Source organism: Podarcis bocagei (assembly GCF_964188305.1).
Source record: "Podarcis bocagei genome assembly, chromosome: 3".
NCBI lineage: Eukaryota > Metazoa > Chordata > Lepidosauria > Squamata > Lacertidae > Podarcis > Podarcis bocagei.
In genome coordinates this window covers 54,099,316-54,124,268 of record NC_138127.1, presented here as the reverse complement: position 1 = coordinate 54,124,268, position 24,953 = coordinate 54,099,316, and the positions used below count along the sequence as shown (strand labels likewise).

The window sequence follows — 24,953 nt, the reverse complement described above, 5'->3', positions numbered from 1 at the left end:
GACTCTAGCTAGCATCACAAAGAACAAAACAGATCCTTTCAACTAGAAGACTCAGAGACCAGACTTGGATCCCAATTTTTGAATTTTGTCTCAAGAGAATGCCACAACTCAGACTAATTTAACCATAACTAAAACCTTTGGTTGAAAACATACATATTGTTGAATAATAAAAGGCAGGAGTCTTGTCTTTCTTACTTAGCCTATTCCAATAATAAGCGACAGTACTCACAAATATACCATTCTGTATGCAATTGTATTGATGTATAGATTCTAATCAGTTAAATACTAATACCAGTGTTGCTACATTCATTATTTTAACTGCTAAAGTCTTAAAGACCTGCAGAATTGCCTAACACAGCTCATCACTTAGGCCAAACTTTCTATCCAGAATCTAGCACTTGACAAACATCCAGACTGATGGAATCTGGATAACACCAGTTCCAGCAAGAATATTTAACAATCTTTCTCCCAAAATAGGGAAAGGCAAAGACATTCAACCTATTACATTATTCCAGATTAGCACACAAAAACCCTTCAGGATTACATGCAGGATCACACTGATGTGTCAATAAAAGTGACCCAATTCCTTCACTACAATTTGAAAATTACCTTAAAATGTGAAAGTCCAATGAATCTGAATCCATTTTAACAGCCAGACCATCAACAGTCTGGAGCATTTTTAATGTATATCAACAGACAATAGTATACAGGTTTCCGTTCTGGAATGAAAGATAGAGAACTCAAGCTTTCCTAAGCAGCAATGTAACTGTAAATTGGATTTCCCTTCCCATACAGCAATTACTAAACATCATGGCAACAAAAAGATACCTTCTATTAATGGCTGTGTTCTAGTTATTCATGGACTCTTTTCAAGTATTGCATTATTTCAACTTCTTAGGGGGAAAAGTTAACTTTGTAAGACCTGCCAGATAAGCATTGCTTCTACATAAAATGTTAGTTTACTGCAACACTCTCAACGTTATTATTAAAAGGTGGGATCCAAATAGCATTGCTTTGCTAATAGAAGACATCTGTCAGAAAATGGAGGACAATTTGTGGTGGTTGCTCTTCCCCCCATCAGTCTGCACTGCGTCCCTAATTTGGTCTAGTTTCCCAATCTTCTTGAACAGACTTTAGGATTATGCAGGAAGGGGGAATTGTCTCAAATAGCCTTCCATTCTACTGATAAATGTCAGGGGAGTAATACTGAGTTCCACCCATATTCTTTTACCAGGTTGTATTGTGAGAGGATGAATAAGAAATGTAGAAAATAAAGTTTGCTTTTTTAAAAAAAGAAAGGACCATATGACAGTACGATGCCAACCTGTCTATTTTTTGGCAACTAACAGGTCCTAAAAATATTTTAATCTTTTAGTACAAAGAATCACATTTTTGGGGCTGCATTAAATTTTTAGAAACTGGTCTGCTAAAAATATAAACTACTAGATGGTAGTACCTAATATTTAAGGAGCTCGACAACCAGATACCTGGGATTTTTTTGCAGCCTCATCTAACAGATATAAGATGCATAACTAATCAAATGGACATATAAGTGTTAATTACTGGCATGGTAGCCATTTTAGTAATAGAGCAATCTTATGCATGGCTACTCAGAAGAAAGTTTCACTCCTAGGTAAGCATGTATAGGACTGCTGCCAGGATGATCTGAAGTGGCCAGCTACTTGTTATAAGCTAATAGTGTTTTGTTTCATTTTGTTCTTAAAGAGATTCAATTATGTTTTGGGCAACAACCATGGACCAGATATTCACTGCAAGAAGATAATCACAAAGTATTTTAATGCTACCACTTTCTATCCAGAATACTATAACTATTACAAAAAAAGGACAGTTCAAACATTTTCTTCAATATTTGCTTCAAACATAACCACACTTTTTTAAAAAAACCAACTAAAATCTTACTTTACACCCTCCCTTCAGAGCATATTGGACTCCACCTTCTAAAGCAATCATAATTTAGAAGAGCAAATGTTAATTTGATTTAACCTGTCACATCAGCTTTTATCATCTTCTTGCTATCTAAAGAAGGTGAAAGACAATTTTTCATTTTATAACCTAATTCCATTTCAGTTTTATTTAACTGTCTACATTATTCTGTGAGTGTGTGCACATACACAATCACACACAGAAGCAGTGGTATCTACATACAGTTTTACACAAATATTTACATACACATGTTATACACAAACTAATGCGATTCCATGATTTACTTTTAAGTAGAAAGGCATATGCTTTTGTAGCATATTTAATTGTTGCACTGGTCTTACAAGAGTACTATAAACCTTTTGCAACAATTAGCTAAAGCACATTTCATTCAGGATTTTATAGATTGTATATAAAAAATACAATACCTAGAATGCTTATCAAACAAATAATGCTTTATTGGCATCTAAAAAAAACATTAAAATGTATGTTAATTTTTCAATTTTTTAACCCACTGCAGTACGAGCAACAAATCACAGACACGTACTTTTGAGAAATAAGAGACTATAATGCAGAAATATCAAGAACACACCATTCTCTGTATTATTTATGCTCCTTTTTTTCTTTTTGGCCAAACTGTAGGAACATATAGTATCACAGCTCTGCCTATGCTTTAAAATTCTGCAGCAGCCTAAAAACCTGGACAAGATACACCAGCACCTGTTTTCAAGTATAACAATTTCCATGGCCAACCTAATAGCAGTATCTAAAAATTTCAATTTCTTCCATAGGAAGTCTTTGTTTGTTTGACAAGCTGTTATTTATCCTTGTGAAGTAAAAGCAAGTGGGGCAAGTTTGCGTTTTGTCAGAAAAAAGAAAAAAGAAAAGAAGGAAAGTTTACCTACCATGTTCAAATTAAGAACAATTTTCTATACAGGTCAGTTGTACAGCTATTTAAGTGAAAGATGAACATGAACATTAGATTAACTTAATTCTGGCAGACAAAAGTGAACTACTAAGGTCCAGTCAGCAATTCATCTATTACAGAGAGAGATGACAACTTTACAAAAGGTATCTTTTTACCTACTGAGTGATGATTATGTCCCCTCAGTTTCTGTGCTTTCTACCACTGGTTCACTTTCTAATTCAGCTTCTGTGTCACTCTTCTCTTTTTTTGTGTCACTTGAAGTTGCCAGCTTTTCATAAAGTTCTGGTTCACCCTGTACTTGCGCTGCAGGTGGCTGACTCTCTGTCTCTGCATTTTCACCATTAACTTGGGGCACACTATCAGTCTTTTGTTGAGAAGTGCCACCTTCAAAAAATTCAAATGCTCTTGGATGTGGAGGGGGTATCCAGTTGTTCTGTATTCTCTCTCTCCCAAATCTGTTTCCATTAATTTCTCTGCCAAAATTAAAATCTCTGTCATCCCTGTCCCTCTGCCTTTCCCAAGGTCTTCGGCGATCATCAAAGTCTCTGTGAGTGTCTTGCTCAAGTCCCCGGTTCCAAGTTGGGCCACTTCGATTTTCAAATCTGTAGTTTGTTTGACGATACCTTTCTCGGTCTTCCTGGAAGCCTTTAAGACCACCAAATGTAGGAAATGAATGATGCTCTCTTTCATCAAAATCTCCTCTTTGTCCCCAGTGCTTATCTGAATTGAAAGCAAAATGGTCTCTCCTACCAAGGCCTTCCATGCCTGGTCTTCCAAAGTTCTCTCTTAAATCTATGTGTGGCCTGGCAAGATGTTCTCTTCCATCTACTGGAGGTCTTCCAAGACTTTCTCTTGGATCTAGTGGTGGCCTTCCAACTGAATCCCTCATATCCACTGAAGAGGTCCGATTAATGTTCTCCCTATTTTCCACTGGAGGAAAGCGATAGTCTCTATCTCCTTCTTGCTGAATGCTGTCATCTCCAAGTGCCAACCTTTTATCTGGATTCGACATGTTATCAACACTTTGTCTACTGGAAGTTCCAAATGGTCTCTCTGTTTGAGTAAACAAATCTCCTGAAAGGAAAGCTCTAGGCGGAGGAAGGGATGGGTCAAGGATTGCTGGAGGAGGAATGCTATGCTGTAGTGGTATTCCAGGCTGCAGGAGAGGAAATCGTGGCCCAGGGGGCTGTGGCATTAGTCCTGAGCGGATATCTACTAGAGACATTCCAGGCAACCTTTGACTAGCAATAGTTAAATGGGGTACATTTTGAATTCCAGCATGTGGCTGTAACCCTAAAAGTCCAGAGCCACTTGAAATATTTGGTGGTGGTAATCCTAATAGTCCAGAACTACTTGAGACAATCGGTGGTGGCAATCCCAGAATCCCAGAGTTGCTTGATACAATAGGTGGTTGGAGTGCTGCCAAAAGCCCAGAACTACTTGACACTATAGGTGGCTGGACTCCTGACAAAAGCCCAGAGTTACTTGACACTATGGGTGGCTGGAGTCCCATTAGAAGGCTGGAGCTGCTTGAGACAGTCATGGGCTGGAGTCCTGCCAGAAGTCCAGAGCTGCTTGAGACACTTGGAGGCTGGACACCCGTCAAAAGCCCAGAGTTGCTTGAAGCATTAGGTGGCTGAACTCTTGTCAAATGTCCAGAGCTGCTTGACACACTGGCTGGCTGCACAAGCCCAGAGCTACTTGAGACACTAGGTGGCTGTATTCCCCCTACAAGCCCCGAACTGGTTGAGACACTTGGTGGCTGCATTCCCCCAGTAAGTCCAGAACTGCTTGAAACATCATCTGGAACTGAAAGGCAAATACAAAAATTTAAGTCAGCAGGAAAAAAGAGTACATACTATGAAATAATTAGATTAAACCAAGATCAACATTTATCAGTTGGTTTCTTATCTGTTTGAAATCATATTTGTAAAAAGTAAACCCAGCTTCTCAAATTTGGGGACAGACTGAATTAAGCAGGATTTGAAATAATAATAAAAAAATGCTCCTCAAATATTTTAACTTGGGTGTCACACAATCAAAATCAAAAGAGGAGATATTTCCCTGTCTACCTAGTCATGTGAGCTGAGATAAAATATAAAAGAATACAGAAAGCGATTTAAAATTTTGGTGCCATTCTTTGTAAAATGCCAACATGGAACAACAAATACACATGAATGCTACTGAAAAGGCCTGTAACGCTAATGAAAGTAACATGTACGCTGATCTTATTGTAGAACACTCCAGAATGTAGGAAACAACAGGAACTATCTTCCATATGAGATAGCATGGAGCTCTAGACATTATGAATCCATCTTTTACTCCTCCAGGGAAAAGAAGCAAAATGTTTCTTGGTCTCAGAAAAACACAGTGTTTCAACAGCTGTATCTGCATCTGTTGCACATTCAAAACCAACATGTCATGTAGAAAGCTAAGCTATGCACTGTGAGCTTTAAAATCAGGGGACATTTTATTATTTGATTAGCACCTTACAATTTGTGGCCTTGGCACCAGTAACTACTCCAATAACTACCCCTTTAGAATACCCATGTAGTTGGTAAATGACCACTCTAGTTGTACAAACTTTATGAGTAAAGTTTCATTGGGCTACTTACCAGCTCTGTTTTCACTTGATGAAATCTGAAGATCTGCAAGATGAGACCCCTTTTCATCTAAATCTGACTTGTTACTTGACAGAGGAGTAAAAACACTTCCAGAAGATAAAGTTGGGGTAGTAAGACTACTAGAAACAGTGCCAACTGGTAGAGCAAGGTTGCTATAATCTTTCATTGACTCTTGAGCAATTGGTAGCGAAGACTGTACAAGAGCTGTAAAACAGAACACACATACAACTTCTTACAATCCTATGCATGCCTACCCACAATGAATTCCCAGTATATTCAATGGGATTTGCTCCCTAGTATAAGTGTTAAAGATTGCAGCTTATGTTGCAGTATCACAGTGAATTCTTTTCACATAGGTGTATGGGCAAATGATGTAATAAAAAAATCTGGTAATCCTAAACCATAGACAGTAATCACTAAATATACTATTTGCAGTATTATCAAGCTACCATTTACAGCAGCACAAAATGAACACACATTTACTTTGCCTTCACCTTACAAGAAAACAAATCATTTAAAAAAACAGTTTGTTGTCACAGTAGCTATAATAGAGGCTGGCAAGTTTCTCCTGAGCTACAACTATTTACATTGATCTGTACAATTTTTAAAAAAGGACATATTCCCATATAAATACACAACAATTTTTTTTAAAAATTCTCATCGGTAGCTCCCTCCAACAAACCTACCAAATGTATTTTAAGTTGTCCTCTAAATGTAGGAGCCATTTTGGAGTTTGGTGAAAGAGCACTGCCTAACTGAAGACACAAGAAGGAAAGATATAAACTAACTTACGGGTTGGAACTACCGGCGGTGGAACAGGTGGTGGAACTGGGGGAGGCAAATAACCTAGAAGAAACAAAGAATAAATCTGAATAGACAAAGCTAGCAAAAGTGATCTGAATAACTTATTTGTATAGAAGACAGCATTCACTGCATACAGTCGTACCTTGGTTTTCGAACACCTTGTCTCGAATGTTTTGGCTCCCGGATGCCACAAACCTGGAAGTGAGTGTTCTGGTTTGTGATCTTTTAGGAAGCCAAACATCCAATGTGGCTTCTGATAGACTGCAGGAAGCTCCTGCAGCCAATCGGAAGCCGCCTCTTGGTTTCCGAACATTTTTGGTAGTTGAACGGACTTCTGGAATGGATTCCATTCGAGAACAAAGGTACAACTATATTTGCAAACTGGGGAATCTGCAAGTGCTCAACTGAATTAAGATTATGAGCAAGCAGTATTATTTAAACCAATATATTCTGTTTTGCATCTTTTGTGTTTTAAAGTGCAGTTGTAAGGGTTTTTTTATTTTATTGTTTCATCTTCTTGTAAACTGCTTTGAGGTGTATAAATTTTATTGAAATAAAGGAGTATCATTTACGCATTACAAGTTAAATAAACATAGGTCAGTTAACTCCAACAGCCCATCCTATGTATGTCTACTTAGAAGCAAATCCCACAGGATTCAATGAGGTTTACATCCAAGTATGGATCTTTTAATTAGAACAATCTATGTGAATTTATGCATAAATTTATGTCTTAATTATATAAAGGTAACTTACCAGGAGGTGGGTGTGAAGGATTGAAGCTTGCTCTCATGAAGGGAGGTGGAGGAATTGGACTATAGCCAGGAGGAGGGACAGACATTGTAACAGGAAATGTTGGTGGTACTAAACTAACTGCTGGCACAGATGGAGCTACAGGAATCTGTTTAGGAGGAAAGGAAAGTATGTCTTCAATATTTACATAATCCCATTATTTTAAGGCTACGCAGATTTACTTCCTCTGAAAAACATGCCTAGTATTGGGATGTATAAGTAATAATTAGAATCAAAATCTACACAATGACAACAGTAACTATGGTCTTCCAAAATGTGAATTAAAGGCTGTTAAGCCTGCTCCATCTTGCAGTGTCACTTCTTACTAAATCTACTGTACACTGCTCTGATCTCCTCCACTGAACAGAGTGATCTGGGACTTTGGGTCCCCTACTCTGTCACTTAACAGCCAACCAGCACTATTGTACTGTATCAATATTGCCTAAAAATCATGTCTGATTGGCTGAAATTTCCCAATATTTTCGAGCTTAAGTGAATACAGAAAGTCCTTAACACAAAAAGCTAACTCAAATGTATTTTGGTTAATTGAAAGAAACAAATGACTAAGTAAGAGAAAAAGAGATCCCTGAAATAATTAAGCAAAAACATAAACAATTAAACTCACAAAAACCAACTCCCAGATCTGATGAGACCCCGCAGTGAGCAGAGCAGAATCTAATAACATACAACCGGCCTTTTCAGCATTAGTGTACAATGAAAATTCACAGGAAATCCAATTTTCAAACTCATCCAGAGAGAAAATAGGAACTGGATGTCTAAAAGCAACCACTTATCCTTAGAGGTTCAGAGGAGATTCTTGTCACACTTGCCTACCACCTATGTGTGAGTTTCTGTTTCCCTCACTGAGCAGCAGCTGCAAGTCATGGGACTATGTTTTCATTCCACAGTGCAGATACTGTTGGATTCTCACGGGAAAGGGAGACTGGATGTGACGTTCACTGGTTTCCTGTTTCTTTGTTCTTTCGTTTCTTTGGGAGTTGCTCTCTGCTTCTCACAGAGACAAGATGTATATTTGTATGCTCTCAGCATAGCTTAGAAATAAAGCTTGGCAATGTAGCACCATACCTGCTTCATCCTTTCGTTTGCGGACTCTGGGATGTTTACTCTGCTGGGCTCAAGGCAAGATGAGCCATATCAGCTCAAGGACCGGAGCTGAATAAAACTAACACTATGTGCTTAGAGCTCGACTCTACTGAAGGATTTCCTCTGGTCTATTTTGTGGTGATTGTCAAGAGGCTGAAATAAGTGCCCATGCTAATGACTGTGAGTGGGACCTTCACACAGAAAAGGACAATCATAATCTTTCAGCACTGAAAGAATCATCACCTGGATGCTAGGCCTGCTTTCGGACTTAGGGATGTATATACTAAATAAATATCTCTTCAGACCATCTTAAACCTGCAGCATATTTTAGGGTGTTATTGGGTTGTTATTTTTATTTTGATTATATATATTGTGATTTTTATGTTGATCTTTTATGTGACCTGCTCTGAGACCTCTGGGTATAGGGCAGTACATAAATTCAATCAATCATAATCATCTCTCTCTCTCTATACAGTGGTGCCTCGCAAGACGAAAAGAATCTGTTCTGTGATTCTCTTCGTCTAGTGGTTTTTTCGTCTTGCGAAGCAAGCCCATTGAAGGATTAGCGGATTAGCGCTAATAGCGGCTTTTAGCGGCTTATCTGCTGATTGGATCAGCTGATAAGCAGCTTAGAAAAGGGGGGGGAGGGAAAAAAACCAGCAGGAACTCGCAAGACATTGTCGTCTTGCGAAGCAAGCCCATAGGAAATTCGTTTTGCGAAGCACCTCCAAAACGGAAAACTCTTTCGTCTAGCGAGTTTTCCGTCTTGCGAGGCATTCGTCTTGCGGGGCACCACTGTATATATATATATCCAGGTTGTGCTTTCCTCAAGATGGACAACCTTTAGACATAAAAATGGTTAAAAGTGTATAGTTAGTGTCACTTTACATTGCATAGACAATAAAAGATACTCGTAATTATGGAGTACTAATAATTGGGTGTTTCTTCAACTCACAGCTAACTAGAGCATTGGGAAAGTGAGCATGCAGGGAGAGAGATTTACTGTAAATCAGGGCTGGAAAAATGCTGGTCCATGAGCCTATTCTGGCAGCCTTCTAGTCCCTGATCAGACAGCAGCTCTAAACAAAGCACCTCTTCTCACCACCAGTGAACAGATAGGAATGCTCCAGAAACAAGAAGGAGCACAATGATGTGATCCATGTTACCTGGGTGCACAGGAAGCTCAGGAAGCATTGGAGGAGACTGTTATACACCTTCCTGTTTCTGGAGCATTCTGATCTGCCCACTGGTGATGAGCACAAGGGGTTTCATTCTGTGTCATCAAAGCTAGAGTGATTTTGATCCCGATCATCCTTGGGGGAAAGTGTGTTGAGTTGGAGGTGAGTTAATTTTGACTTATAAATTATAATGGAAGATGGAGGGGGGGGATGGAATGTCCACTGTCTCTATTTGTGGGGCTTACTCTACTGTCAACCCCTATCCCCTGGCAGCAGGTCGTTCCCCACTGCTGCTGGGGAGATTGGGAGTCCTCATTCTTTGCCAGACTGGCTATATCAGTGGTCCCTTACTAACTGAGTGCTCTCTTGAGGGCTGGACCTGTAGTCTATCTATTTTAGCATATATCCCCTTCCTTCTGCAGTTGGCAGCCCTTCAGTGTATTGGATAGCAACCTTCCTGGACAACTTGCTTTAAGATCCATGGGCATAGTCAAGGGGTTGCGGTTGGGAGCAGCTGCTACTCCAATCAAAAAAATAAATAAAAATCCTTAGCTGACCAATCGTGTCACAGATAACTCAGTTCTGCCCCCCCCCTAACATAATGCCTGACTATGCCCATGCCAAGACCCCATAACAGAAGTATCAATTCTTCACTTTCTTCTTTTCAAATGGTATGGGGCATGAGGGGGAATTCTCCTACAAACTGCAAGGGGTCAGAAACCTTAAGAAAAGTCTCTGCTAAAAGGGAAAGCAAAAACTGCCTGGCTTTGCAGGCTGCAAAAGTCAGGCTTTTGTGCTAGATGGCAGCAATAATCGAGACGGGTAAAAACTTTTGTAATCAGAAAATTTCAAGTCCTGCTTGCTGACACAGAATATAACCCATTCCATGTCCGACTACGTTTCCTGGGTGATAAAAGCAAAGACAGAATTGAGTCCAATACTAACCTGTAGCATAGTGACAGACTGCGTGTAAGTTTCTGTTTGGGTTGTGACGGCTGTGGTCTTGTCAACTGTTGTAGTCTGGGTTGTTTGCACAGGCTCTTTCGTGGTCTCTGAGCTTCTTGCAGTTTCCCATTCTTAAGAAAAGAAACAAGATAATAAGATTTAATTAGTGTTTCAATAAAGGAAGAAAAGGACGATTGGTCTTACCTGAATAGTAGATTTATTAGGTGGATGATGTAGTATTTGGACTGGGCTGTTTCTCTTGTATGAGACTTAGGCAAGAGCAAATAATTGTGTGTGGTAGATCGATTCTCAGATTTTCGGACTTGCCAAGCAGGAGCATAGTCACAAAAATCTAAAACTAAATTAAATACAAGGGCCTACCTCCCTCCAGCTAACACGTGAACAAGAACAAGAGGAAAGAAAATCAACTCCCCATAATAAAATTCAGGCATATATACCATCCACTTCCTGACAACGTAATGCAAAAGAAATAATAATGTCATATAATGTATACAGTAAGAAACTGTTAAGGAACCAGCGTGTGGTTGCTGCAACAGGTAGCCCATGCCGCAAAAATCATTGAGGAAAATGGCAGTCCAATCGCTGAAACAGCAACTGCCAGCAACAGGAAATAAAGACCAAAAGTAAACAATTAATTGAAAGTAGAAGTAAAACACTGAACATAGAATAGCAAAAGATGTATAGTAGGGAGACAGGGTTTTTTTTGGGGGGGGGGGTTGTTTTACCTCAGCGGAGGACAAATCAAAGGGCAGACAGCAAACAGTAACAAAGACAGGACAAAGTATCTGGACAAACAGATTAAGAAGATGAAGATTGCCAAGTAACTAAGAATAACAAAGAAAGGTGTTACAGAGGGCTCAGTTGAATAACAGCCAACAAAACAGTGGTCTACCTCCCACAATTCTTTGCTCCTGCCTGAGTCTCATGAAAGAGGAACAGCCCAATCCGAACACTTCATCGTCTACCATAATAAATTGAAAATATTAAAACATTTTCAGAATACTTTCCATGAAACCTAAATCTTCTTAACGACTGGAGAATAAGGGGGTATGCTCAGAAAAACTGCCTGGTCATAGCCAATTCATGAAAACTTTTATGCACAGCTAGATGTGAACTACTAAGCTTGCTCTTTGAATCTACAGTGAAGGCAGTTAACAATTCGTGCCTGATAGTTTTTTAGAAACTCTTATATCGTATGGACAGTTTGTTGAAAACCATTAACTAGAGTTATTTTGTTATACCATCCTTAGAAGATCTAATATGGCAAGTTTTAGAGCACAATCCTACATGTTTACTCAGAAGTAAATACAAGTATGCCCTATGGAACTGACTCCGTGGTGAATGAGTTTAGTATTGTCAATCAATCCTAAAGAAGCTTACTCAGCAAGTCCTAATGAGCTGAATAGGAGTTACTGCCAAAGAAGGGTATAGAGGACTGCAGTCTCAGTCTGGCAATCATCCTAGTGCAAGATAGCAATTTTCTAGTGACTTTAGAAACTGGACACTTATGATTCAGTATGACTGCCACCTGCTAGCAGTCTTAATTAGTCTTAATTAGTCTGATAACAAAACACCTGTCATTATCATTCTAATGGGCACATTAAGTATCTCAGAAACACATTTTTCTGCAACAAAAGATGAAAGTAAATTTGTAATTACAAGGCACTCTATAAACCATTCTTACCACTATTTACTGTTTCCTGGTCAATCATGCCTCCTTCTGCAAAGCCATCTAAATCATCCAATTTAACTTTTTCCCAAGGTATATATGAAACTCCAACATCTGCATCCCAAAATTGTTTGTATTCAGTTTTTACACCTTTGTTTAAAGCCCATGCAATCTGAAAATAGAATGCAATTCCATAGTTATGGAAATAAATCACAACTAACATTTCTACCAGGCTTTTGATCTCCTTTCAAACATACTAACCAACAGTCCTATTACATTGTTCATAAGATGGAAGAACTCGCTATGCAAAACCTTCAAGATATCCAAATTAAAATGAATTCTTTCACCATCATGTAATTATTTTCCTCTTTTGAGTTATACTTTCTACAACTTCATTATCAAGTTATTTAGCACAGACCAAATTCTTTGAGCCTTTTGTCCTCTACAATTATTGTGTTGTACTTGCTGAAATTCTTCTCCTATACCAATCCCCCCCAAATGATGCTCTAATGCAGATACTGTTACCACCAGCCATAAAGTTATATTAATTGGTGTTTTAAAACTGTGTTCCTGTTGATTTCCCATTTTGAAATATTCCACTTGTAATTCTAATGACTGTCTTGACAAGAAAATTATTCTACAGAGTATCAAGAAATTCCTATTTATTCTCAGTAACTATAGGTATTACCAACCATGAAATGTTATATTCTTCACTGTATATGAAAGCAAACAATTACTATAATTTATCTTGAAGATGAATAATATGAAGCTGTACCTTAATAATTTTAGATCCAATCTTGTAGGATCCAGAGCTCAGTTTCTGAAGAGCACGATAGGCATCTTGTCTATGAACCATACAGACATACGCACAGCCCCTGGGAGGGATCATCTATAAGCAAGAGTCAAGTAATAGTAAAGTGTAAACTAATGGCTAGGAATCAGGAATGGCCATCATGGTGGGGCGGTGCTATCCTCTCAACTCTGGTGTTGCTGCCACTTATTAGGAATGTGCAGAGCTGTACATCAGTCAAAGTCTCTGGTACTCCCATCCTGTGCTCACAAAGCTCTGACCTTACCGCTGCCCTGCCCCAGTACACAGCAGTGACACCAAGTGTCAAGAAGGTGACTCCACAACACTCTTGCAGCTGTAATCCCATCTCCACCACCGCCACATACACACACTTTATGTCAGTTTCCCCTCCTTCAGCACCTACTATGCCATTCTGGAGGGTCAACCTGACTTTCAGGAGTGACGTTACAAGAACCACAATGAGCTGCAGATGCAATGGAGAGGCAGGCAAACCTGCCTTGTTGTGTAAGCAGAACTCCACTTAAATTCCTCTAGAACTAGCTAGGAAGCACAGTTACCTCTATGTAAAAAGGTAAAGGGACCCCTGACAATTAAGTCCAGTTGCGAATGACTCTGGGGTTGCGGCGCTCATCTCGCTTTAAAGGCTGAGGTAGCTGGCGTTTGTCTGCTTCTGCAGACAGTTTTTCCAGGTCATGTGACCAGCATGCCTAAGTCGCTTCTGGCGAAACCAGAGCAGCACACAGAAACGCCATTTACCTTCCCACCAGAGCGGTACCTATTTATCTACTTGCACTGTGTGCTTTCAAACTGTTAGGTTAGCAGAAGCTGGGACCAAACAACGGGAGCTCACCCCGTCGCGGGGATTCGAACCGCCGACCTTTCAATCGGCAAGCCCAAGCAGCACAATGGTTTAACCCACAGCACCACCCACATCCCTTACCGATATGTACTAACCCTTATTTTCTACTAACGAGTACACAACTGTTCAAACAAGGTTATATTATTTTTAAAAAGACATATGCTGATTATTTCACTTACATTTATAGATTCTATTTGTCCAAATTCTTCAAATAAATTGGTTAAATCTTGCTGGGTGGCTTTCTTGTCCACCTGACCAACCCAAAGTGTAGTACTGCAGACTGTAAAGACAAATATTGAATAAATCAATTAAGAGTTTGTTGGCTATGTTCACTTAAGCTGGAACCTTTAACGCAGGCTTTTGCCACAGACAAGCTAAAGCAAGTTGGGGTCTTCCACAGGGCATGTAATGTATCAAACCAAAAAATACATTTTAAAAATTTAAGTAGAGAATTCTACTCTTAACTAACCCCTACCATAAAGCATGTAAAATCTCATGCCAAAACTAATATGTACCATAAACACATTGCAGGAAACGTTAGAAAAAAATGTCCCAAGAAATCAGTCTCAACCCTCTGCTTCTTTTGAAAGAATGACTAATAACAAATTAAATATTATTTTATTATTAGAAATGTTAAACTGCAGGAAGACTTACCACTTAGTGTTTTTGACCGTATAGGAGGCAACCCTTTTTTCTGTCGTTCTTTTTCCCTCTCTCTAGCTCTTCTTTCACTTGAGTAGGACCTGGAGGACTTCCTCTTCCTTTCCCTTGATCTAGAGCGCGAGCGCTTTCTATGTTTACGCTTTCTAGAGCCAGATCGTGATCTGGACCTTCTTTTTCTTGGAGACCTGTAAAATAATTGGTTCAATGCTGCTAAAAGAACACTCATAAGAAAAGCACAAAACTCATTTTGGTTTTTGAACTTTGGGACAAAAAAACCCCCTACTATATTAAGAAAATTACAAAATTACCTTGAGCGGGATCTTGAACGTGTTCTTGATCTTGAAGGAACTACAGGTTTCTTTTCCTCTTGCTCAAATACCTCTTGTTCTACAACTTCTTGACCTTCATCTATGTCCATGTCCTGAATAGAGTAGAAAGAGGGGCTCACACCAAAGTACAGGAAAACATGCTCACAATAATTTCGCAAAAGCAATCTATATGCACAAAATGGCTTGCATATGAAGGTTTTATTCCTCACTGCGGTTCTATACGCAGAAAAGAGTGATGTGGGAAAATCCTCACATGCAGAATCAGAGGGTATATGTGTTATTCTCTTGTGGCGCACATATTCATGAAATTATGACTTCCTTCAGAAAGGATAGCAACCATCTGTTCAATGAATGGGGAAGAATTCTTAGGCCCAGTATCATATCTATAGCATATTGCTGCCCAGGAAGACCCTAACAAAGGCTACTGCATTTAGCCTTTATTTTACAAAATTTGCATTACTGATCTTGTAAACTGTAACCACAGAGATCACACTTCATAGATGTAAATAGAAACAGCAAATTTCACCTGTTGTTGAACATCCATTGAATTGTCAATATTTGTTTCTACTTCTAAAAACTGTTGGTGGCTGCTGTCTTGTGAAGGTGATGCTGAATGCTCAGAACCAAAATTCCCTTCTTGTGTTTCCTCAGGACTTGCCTGCAAAAAGAAATTATGAAAGGTTAATATTTCCATCTGTTTTACCTGAAACTGTACTGGCTTTGCAGAAGGAGGCATGCTGTACATATGTAGCAGCCCAATTTGGCATAAAACTGTATCATTATTAGAATATTTGTTGGTTTGTTTGTTTTTGCCCAATTATGTGAAAAGACCAAGAGAAGAGCCATTGCAATTCTAGTGAGGAATCGAAACATTACTATTATGAACTGCGAAAAATATTGTAAGATGAACTTAGAATGCAAAGTTCTGCATTTTAAGGAACTGTTGTATCAAAAATTACATTTAGTGTTTATTTATTAAATTTCTATATTGCCCTTCATCCGATGATCACAGGGTGGTTTACCATATATATATATATATATATATATATATATATATATATATATATATATGTATGTTACACAGGAGAAGTTATCAAATTTGCTGCTTTTTGAGACTAAAATTATGACTCCATCAAATGCCACTCAGAGCATAGATTCATAAATCAAGATGGATATGTTAGATGTTTGTTAGATGTCACTGCTTGGTGACATCTAGTGGCAAATCTACTCAGGTTTTCTCCTGAAAAATGAAAAAAATTCTTCTGAAAAATGAAACCAGTATTGAAGAATACCAATATTAAACTAATTCTCAACATTACAACTCTGTTCATCTGTATACAATTTTTAATTCATCCATCTCAAAGTTTGCCAACACCTTTTCACTATGCAAACCCTGTATTTCATTTGATGACTATTTATAACTAGACCATTGTGAAAGAGGTTAGTTTTACCCTACTGATGATGTGTTGTTGCCATCGTAATCCTGCTCAGTACGAGAGGAACAGCAGGTGCAGACCTCTGGTGTATGTGCTTGGCTGAGGAACCAATGGCGTGAAGCTACGATTTGATGGATTATAACTGAATGCCTCTAAGTCAGAATCCCCCCCCCCCCACGTATTTATAACCATTATTTAATTCCCACTTTAGCGGCGTTTCTGCTATCAGAATATTTTTATTCAAACAATCCATTTTCTTTCAAATCCATTCCTAGTCTCTCAATTCAGATACTCTTTGTACAAATCCTTTGCAAAACTATGTAAATCTACAAAGTAGGGCTGCTATGCTCCAAATTCACAGTTATGAAGGGATGTTAACTACTAGTATTATTTCGGGGTTATGACACTAGGAAAAAAGGCCTAAATTATGCAAGACTTTCTTCATAACCTTCTGCCACCCCACTTGAATAGACTGAACCTTGGACTTGAAAGCTGCTTAAAGAGAATGTCACTGGGATATTGCTACACACACCAGTTTGCATTTAAGCCACTTTCACCAAACCCTCATCCCCAAGCACTTTTTGATCTCAGGAAAGTGCTTCTTTGTGGCAACTGATCAGAAGAAATCACTTCAAAACAAACACACACACACAGTTGCATGTGTGCCTCTTTGTACTGCTGCCTTCACTGTGTGAAAAACATTAAAAGTTATAATGCTTTTCTGCTTTTATGATAAAGAATATTAAAGTAAAACTCACTTTTGCTAACTAGAAACATAGTAATAATACTAAAAAAGATGACCACCTATTGTCCAAAAAACAAAATATTATACCTTTGGAGGTTGCTGCTCCAGAAGCTGCTGGCGGAGATGTTCTAGGTTTTGTTGCTGTAACTGTTCAGCTAGTTGGTGAAAAAGTGAGTTGTTCACAGATTCAGATACAAGAGGCCTAAAAAAACACAATTAGACAAAAACAAGTTTGGTAATAGGGCTGTGTCATCATAACGTGGTAAGTGTTTCAACAAGGCAATATACTGGTGAACAAAAGGTGGAGACTTGACAGCTTCCTAGGGGGTAGCTCAGTTGAACCTTGACAGATACTTTGCAGATTATTTGCAGGCACATGGTTTCCTGCTTTGTTTGCTCTTTCATGCCTCACTCTAACCTGTAAGAAATGATAAACCCTCACACAAACCAGCAAACTCTTTCAGCTTCATGGTATCTTTCCACTTAGAGCTCAGCTAATTATTCAGAGTCTGCTAACAATCCAGGAGGAGACCCCCCCCCCCAGCTAGACCATCAAATATCCTGGGGAAAGTAAAAAAGGTAAACAAAAAACTGGAAAACACTTCTTTCTTCCCTCACACTCACACCCACCAGTGAAAAAAAAGAGGAGGAAGAGTTTTATGTTTATTTTCTGGTGGTATTTGTGTTGTTGGTTCCCCCTAAATAGCTTTCCTCCATATTAAAAAGGAAGGGTTTTCAAAAATTTAAATGAGACTTTCTTTTTGCTTGCCCACCCTCCCTCCCTTTGGCAAAAAGGAAGAGATTGGTGGGCTTCTGTGGGTTGGTGATTGAAGGGAGTAGATTAACTGGCTGCCTTATGCTGAAAATGGGAGGTTGGGTAGTATGTGAGAATGATGGGAGGGGGTTGTTTTTCTGTAAGCAGTGCAAGCAAATGCGTACGTACTCACAAGCAAGCCCTACTGAATTCAATGAGGCTTACCCCCAGGAAAGCAGAAGTAAGTTTAGTTGAACTCAGTGGGGCTTACACATGCACAGATTCCACTTAGACCTCTGAGTGGGGAAGGAGATGCAACTTGACTAGTAAATCACCTAAACTACTCTTAAATTAGTTTAAAATATATTAAATATATTGTATGGAGGTTTATTTAATATTTTTGTGAAATCTACTACTTCCTTACATTTTAAGGCCCTCCACCGCCGCAGGGAGCCTCATCAAGGCCCATAGCTGCTACAAGGAAGCGCAGAATGCCCTCTGCAGCTGCGGGGAGATACAGTGGGACCCTCTGACCACAGGGAGGCACAGCAAGGCCCTCAACCACAGATAGATAGATAGATAGATAGATAGATCAGTGTTTCCCAACCTTTTTTGGGCGAAGGCACACTTGTTTCATGAAAAAAATCTCGAGGCACACCACCATGCCAGATGGGGAAAGGTCACTTTTTACTTACGTAAAAAAAAAATTAAAAAAAATAGTAACAGCATAGAAGGTAATGGTTATGACTGTTAGGGTCTCCCCCCAAATGCAGAATTCTATTAATATCTTCCTTAGCGAGCCGCGTTAACCCCTGTAGTGCTTTCTATAGAGTAAGCATAGGGGACACTGGGGGATGTGGAACCAAGGGGGCAGTGGGCCAAAAGAGTTTGGGATCTACTGCTTTAAACAGAAATAAGAGCCAGTGGGTTCTTCCTTTTTTAAAGTATCGTTTCAGCGGGGACAGCAGTCCGGATTTCCAAAAAGCGGCGCTTTTTTGCGTCTGAGCAAAGAAGAGAGAGAGGGGAAAAAAGAGAGAGAGATTGATTTGTGGCTGCGCAAAGGGGGGAGGAGCCCAGGAGTAAAAGTAGGAAGGACGAAGGGAGGGAGGGGAAAGGAAAGTTAATAGAAGGAAAGGCGGGTGGGAGAGAAAGAGAAAGAAAGAGGGAAGGAAGGGGGGAAGAGAAGTGGAAAGGAGGGAGACCGAGGCGGGGGAGAAGCGTCTGGAGAGTTGCTCCGAAGTTTGGGGGGCCGCGGGGGTGGGCGTGCGTCCCAGGGGGCGGAGGCCAGCCCGGGCTGGGAGCCGCGCCGCAGCCTGGGGGCGGTAGGCGGACCGCGGCTCCTAGGATGTGGAAAGGGGACGGCGGCGCAGGGGGAGGAGACCCGCACGGCTAGGGCAGCGTGCAGGGGGAGGGGAGCGGGCCGGAGGCGGGCGAGGGGGGGCCGCGATCCCGCGCGCCGCGAACATGGCCTCCTTCCCCGCGGGCCCCGCCGAGCCCCCCGGCCGGGGAGGGCGGCGCACCCCCGCCGCCGGAGGAGAGCAGAGGCAGGAGGAGGACGACGAAGGCGTGCCGAGGAGGCGCGCCAACTTCTGCCAACTTCGGCGCCTGCCCCGTCGCCGCAGGCTCCTCCCGGCCAAGAGCCAGAGGACGGCGGCGGAGCAGGAGGAGGAGGATCGGGTTTGGCGACGGCTGCTGCGTCCTCTCCAAGCACGGGGCTGGCCTCCGCCGCGCCCGATCCTCCGCGCTCGCCGCGCTTCTCGGCGGAGCAGGTCTCGTGCGTGTGCGAGGCGCTGCTGCAGGCGGGCGACCCCGGCCGGCTGGGCCGCTTCCTGGGCTCGCTGCCGCCTGACGCCGAGGCGCCATGCCTGGAGGCGCAGGCGGGCGAGAGCCTGGCCAAGGCGCGCGCGCTGCTGGCCTTCCAGCGCGGCGACTTCGCCGAGCTCTACCGCCTGGTGCAGAGCCGGCGATGGGATGTGGGAGGGAGCTCGCTCGCCGCCCCGCGTGTGCCTATGTTGGGCACGTTACAGCCCCGTGACGTCAGCGCCACGCAGGCAGCCAGGCAGGCAGACGGCGAGAGCCCCGCGCTGGGCGGCCTCTCCTCGCCGCCGCCGCCCCGCCTCTCGCCGCCCGACTCGCCCGCCTCCCTCCCACGGCACACCAGGCAACGTTTCGCGGCACACTAGTGTGCCGCGGAACACCGGTTGGGAAACACTGAGATATATCACAATATTGTGATATTTAGCTGGTGATATATCATGATGTTGAAAATCAGGTATCACCCAGCCCTATTCAGTAATACAACTGAATGTTACACTAATTTGCAATCTGTTGCTATAGTCTTGAGGTTACAATAATTGCTTTGACCCAAAGATGCTGTTGCAGGCCTCGATGAATTCTTGCTCTTGTTACAACTCCGAGGGCCAAATCTTATGTTAGTTTAGAAGGCTCCCCAGGAAGCAGCTTTTGGCAGCACAAAGGGCTCCAGTAGGAAGGGGGAAGCAAGAAAGTATTTATCAAAGGAACTCGTACCACTCCTTTCTCGTTCAAAAGAAACTGCTCAAGGAAGTTTGCAACATACTCAATGATACAATATGACAAAGTAAAACAGAGAAGAACACAACCCAAGCTAATGTTCTATGTACATTTAGATTAATGAAGCATGGGACTTTGAAAATATGTTTTAAGAACAGAGTACAAGATTGTAACATCTGCTATGGCAAATCATTTTTTGTAAAAGACCAGCAACTTTGAAACAAGCAACATTCAGCGTAATAGGAACAATATCAAAAGTAGCAAACTCTGCAACTAAAAGGCTTCAATGAAAATTAAAATCATTTCAGAAGTTTCCATTGAGATTTAAATCCAATGAAAATTTGAAGCAAAGAAAAGCCTTATTAATTTGCTGGGACAAACATAGCACTAGATGCTATAATAAGTAATGCAACTAATTGTTTTGCCTTTGCCCATCTAACAAAGTTTGAAAAAAGGGAATCTAAATAGGTACACCCAAAGGTACTTCAATATAAAATAGGTACATTCATATAAAGTGGCTTGGAAGTGCTTTTAATTAAATAAATACTGCTTTTAGATTATCATTTATTAGCTTAATAGGCCAATATAGAAATGAGCATTCTGTCTACACATGCAGCCTCTCCGCTTTGCAAGCAAGCAAGCAAGCAAGCCAGCCAGCCAGCCAGCCAGCCAGCCAGCCAGCCAGCCAACCAACCAACCAACCAACCAACCAGGAAGTCTACTTTTCACACTATTTCCACTTGATATATTAAAGTGAAGTCTTACATTTGGGAAGTTGGAGTTTCTTTTTTAGGTTCTTCATTAATGTCAGCTTCTTCACCAAAATCACTAAACCTATCCATCAGCTTCTAGGAGAAAACAAACAATGCATTAGAAATGCACTATATCCACAAACTATTCAAGATGGCATGTTAAAAGAAAGGCACACTAGATTGACCTGTTTATTTTTGGCCTGTTGTAAATGTACGTTTTCATATGTCTGTATATATGTTACTTACTTGGCATATGAAAATGGTAATACAGATAAGCCATAAATAGCATAAGCGCTGTGGGTTAAACCACAGAGCCTAGGACTTGCCGATCGGAAGGTCGGTGGTTCGAATCCCCGTGACGGGGTGAGCCCCCGTTGATTGGTCCCTGCTCCTGCCAACCTAGCAGTTCGAAACCACGTCAAAGTGCAAGTAGATAAATAGGTACCACTCCAGCGGGAAGGTAAATGGCGTTTCCATGAGCTGCTCTGGTTTGCCATTAGCGGCTTAGTCATGATGGCCACATGACCCGGAAGCTGTACACTGGCTCTCTCGGCCAATAAAGCGAGATGAGCGCCGCAACCCCAGAGTCGGCCATGACTGGACCTAATGGTCAGGGGTCCCTTTACCTTTACATATGTATAAAAGTAGTGGTGTATTTAAACTGGGTTACCTTACTGAATCAGGGATCTATGACCCAGGTTTATGCTAGTGTACTGACACATCAACCATCAACCAATTTAAAGCTGGTGCCAGCAGTACAGAATTATGTACAGGTAAGCTGTTTCATATGGCTAGGTCAAGGTTTAGACCAGTCAGCATAAAATAGCCTACTGCATTCATAAGTAAGCTCCTGGGATTGCAAAGAAAGAAACTCAACTGTCTGTTACCTTTAAAAAGTAGATTTGATGAAAAACTAGTTCAGTGATCCAGCATCCAGGTCTGTGCATGCAATTCCCAACACTGGGTCAATAACTACATATTAAAGCACCAGACATGGTGTGAATATGGATCATCTGGTTACAGGTATGGGGAACTGCATTCAGATACCGCCACCATCTCCATATCAGGAAGGGGCTTGCATTCTCTTTCAATCTAGGTGACATTTTGACCCTTTGATTTGTTAAACATATTTCTAGATCAGGGCCAATATCGCTGAAAGAAGATGAAAGATTCAGCATATCACTTCTAAAAAAATTTAAGAAGCTGACATATTTTAATAAAAATTTTCTATTAACATCTTAAGATTTAGAAGATATTAAAAATCTATTTTAAAAACAAAGCAAAAGGGAAACAAGGAAACAAAATCCTTGGAAATATATTCTTCAAATTCTAGCAACCTTTCTCAAACTTGGTAGATCAACTTCTACCTTGTTAAAAGAGACACTCTGTTCTAGTGGGTTAAGTGTATTGGCAGCAGCGGCAGCAGCTGTAAGTTGTGCAGTGAGGGCTTGTAACTGAACGACGAGACCTGCATCCAGTGCTTGAAGTAATGATGGCTGTGGTTTCTGCTGTTGCATTTGCAGTGTCTGTATTAGTTGTTGAAGCTGGAATGAGGGGAAGAAGAGAGAAATGACATTTTTGCTAGTGTTATGTACACATTTGTAAAATAAACATATAATTTGACTTCAAAAATTAAGTTTCATTATTTCCAGCTATTCTTAAAATGTGCTTTGATAGACAAGGGATGGCAAAACACCAAAATAAAACAAACCCATTTATATATGCATTATTATTTATTGTATTTGCTTATATTTTATATGCAACATTCAACTCGTTCAAGCAATTTTCAGAAAACAGTAACTGCTTCCAGAGAAATGCTGAAAGGAAAAAGATGGATATCAGGGCTCTGCACCCAGTCTGGCCCAATCCCAAGAGCTGATTTAGGCTGATGTGTGTCCTGTCCAGATCAGGCTGAAGCAGTTACAAATCACTACAGGCAGGATAAGATTGCCTCAATCAATTTGTACAGATTTGTGTCGATGCGTAGCTCAAAACGCTCAAAAGTCAAAAAGTGTGTCTCTGAAATGCTGCAGTTATTAATTACAACACCATAGAATGGTGGTGAAAGGGGAAACAGGGGAGCTGAACTATGCTTAATGAGAGCTGTAGGGTATGCCTAGAATGCTATTACCCCACCCAACACTCTTCAATTACTGTATGTGTCTGTGAAAGTTTTAAATGCAGAACTCTTTTGTAGGTTCTGTTTCTTAAAAAGTTGTTTGGTGGGATTGGGTGGCATTCATTCAGTTTGTGTTTATTTTCTATCCTTTTACAATCAATGCCAGTTCCATCATTAATACAAAATTTTGTTACCTGTCTTTTTTTATTTTAGTCTCTTCTCATAGAGAAGAATTATCACCATCATTATTAATTACAATTTATTATCAGCCAGCCAAACATTGTGGACATAGTCTACTTAACTTAGCATTATCATTATTATCAATGTAGGGCAAACACAGGAGCATGAAAATTGACGTAACTGAGCACTAACTGTTTTTTATTGAAAAATTATTTGCTTTAAAAAAAAATGTAAACTTTAAAGATGACTAACATGAAAACCCCTGGAGATAGCCATATAACATTTTACAGAGTTAAACTCCTCTATACGGCCTACCAAGTCTCCATATGTCATATTTCTATGTAAAAAAGAAAAAGTTACAACTGTTCTTGTTTTGCAATGCAAAGGGATTTCTAGAGATTTCCCTAAAATCCCGGTCCAGTTGGGCCAGGTCCAAACCAAATTTACAAATCATAAAACACAAGTCAAATCAGGGAGGGATATCTCATGCATTACTCTTTTGGAAACATACTGACATACAAGGGTACCTATCATGCTGGTATTCAGTATCACATCCAATGCCAGCATTTGACAAATCAATAATAAATTAAAGTAGGGGAGGAAATACTCTTGGACCTTTCATGGACAATTTAAACTAAACAAATAAGTAAGGAGGTTAATTACCCAATTCTGTGATTTTGTTTTAAAGCCGAACACACTTTACCTGTTGGCCTTGTGGACTTTGCAAGATCTGTGCTACAGCGGTAAGAGTATCTGTATTAGTTATCTGAGACACCCAAGGATCAGGTAAACTTTGGACCACATTGGCTGGTGTAGCAGGTGTCACAGGCGTTCCTGAAATCAAGGGGAAAGGCAGGAAGCATGTAATAAAAAGTACGTAAGGAGAATGAATGGGGAAGGGAAGGGAGAAGACATACAAGAGCCAGGGTTTTGTTTGTTTTTTTAGCCTAGGCTGTGAACATATATACGTAAAGAGAATAGCTGCATATTGTGAAAATACAAATCAACCAAAATTCTCTCTCTCTCTGAACAGAGCTTCAGCAAACCATGTGAAAGCCAGGCCTCCCCAACAATTAACTTATTCTGATTTTCAAGTTTTAACACATTTTCAGTTTTATTTTACTGGGTTTCCTGAGAAGCCTGTGATTAAGTGGTATACAAACTGTTAAATTAAAAATAAAATAAAAATTAATGGAACTACCTAGGATGACAACTTGTACTTGACCCATATGATAATCCTACAGGCAAGGACTACGAGCAGCACAAAGTAACACTATTCCTTGAACAATGCACACAAAAGTATACCAGTTGAAAACCATTAGACAGAAAGGGCATCTCATCATTATCAACCAGTCAAATCTGAAGCAAAGAGAACTTAGTTGGCACTATCATTTCATACCCCTATATGAAAGCCTTGGATATGTTTACACACACCCCTCTCTAAACACCAACCAGGCAAGCAAGAGTAATTACCACTGTATCATTCCTACAGACATAAAACAGGCAGGTGTCATATATCAGCCTTTGCCAAATTAAAACCACAAGGAAGTATTAATGGGGAAACAGTTTTTCACAATGGAGAACATTCATAACATTTTTGTTACCTGGTGTATTGTTACTCATAGTAGCAGTTGTCCCAGGCAAGACAGGGGTCACGACTGGAGGAGGAATTCCCGCTGCCATATCCAATAGAGGCTGGATAATTTCACTTTTGAACACATTATTCTTCTGCCACAAATTTAGCACTCTCACAATTTTACTCTAAAAGGA

General features: G+C 40.4%; 1 protein-coding gene across 5 annotated transcripts in view; it reads right to left on the bottom strand.

Moving 5' to 3' along the window:
* SCAF8 (SR-related CTD associated factor 8) overlaps positions 1-24,953 on the bottom strand; it is a 77,041-nt gene that overhangs the window by 38,326 nt on the left and 13,762 nt on the right. For 2 of the 5 annotated variants that reach the window (XM_081187426.1, XM_081187427.1), the window contains exons 5-20: positions 24,788-24,944; positions 23,887-24,017; positions 22,252-22,428; positions 20,898-20,980; positions 16,934-17,048; positions 15,192-15,323; positions 14,645-14,757; positions 14,328-14,521; positions 13,853-13,953; positions 12,779-12,892; positions 12,019-12,175; positions 10,314-10,444; positions 7,051-7,195; positions 6,286-6,339; positions 5,485-5,697; positions 3,025-4,678 (exon numbers count right to left, since the gene is read on the bottom strand). In XM_081187426.1, the coding sequence (XP_081043552.1) occupies positions 3,039-4,678; positions 5,485-5,697; positions 6,286-6,339; positions 7,051-7,195; positions 10,314-10,444; positions 12,019-12,175; positions 12,779-12,892; positions 13,853-13,953; positions 14,328-14,521; positions 14,645-14,757; positions 15,192-15,323; positions 16,934-17,048; positions 20,898-20,980; positions 22,252-22,428; positions 23,887-24,017; positions 24,788-24,944 (3,657 nt within the window). In that variant the 3' untranslated portion in view covers positions 3,025-3,038. Of the gene's footprint in view, positions 1-609; positions 720-1,778; positions 4,679-5,484; positions 5,698-6,285; positions 6,340-7,050; positions 7,196-10,313; positions 10,445-12,018; positions 12,176-12,778; positions 12,893-13,852; positions 13,954-14,327; positions 14,522-14,644; positions 14,758-15,191; positions 15,324-16,933; positions 17,049-20,897; positions 20,981-22,251; positions 22,429-23,886; positions 24,018-24,787; positions 24,945-24,953 lie in introns of those variants that run through there. The other 3 variants (XR_014006229.1, XM_081187429.1, XM_081187428.1) reach the window with 3 other exon arrangements.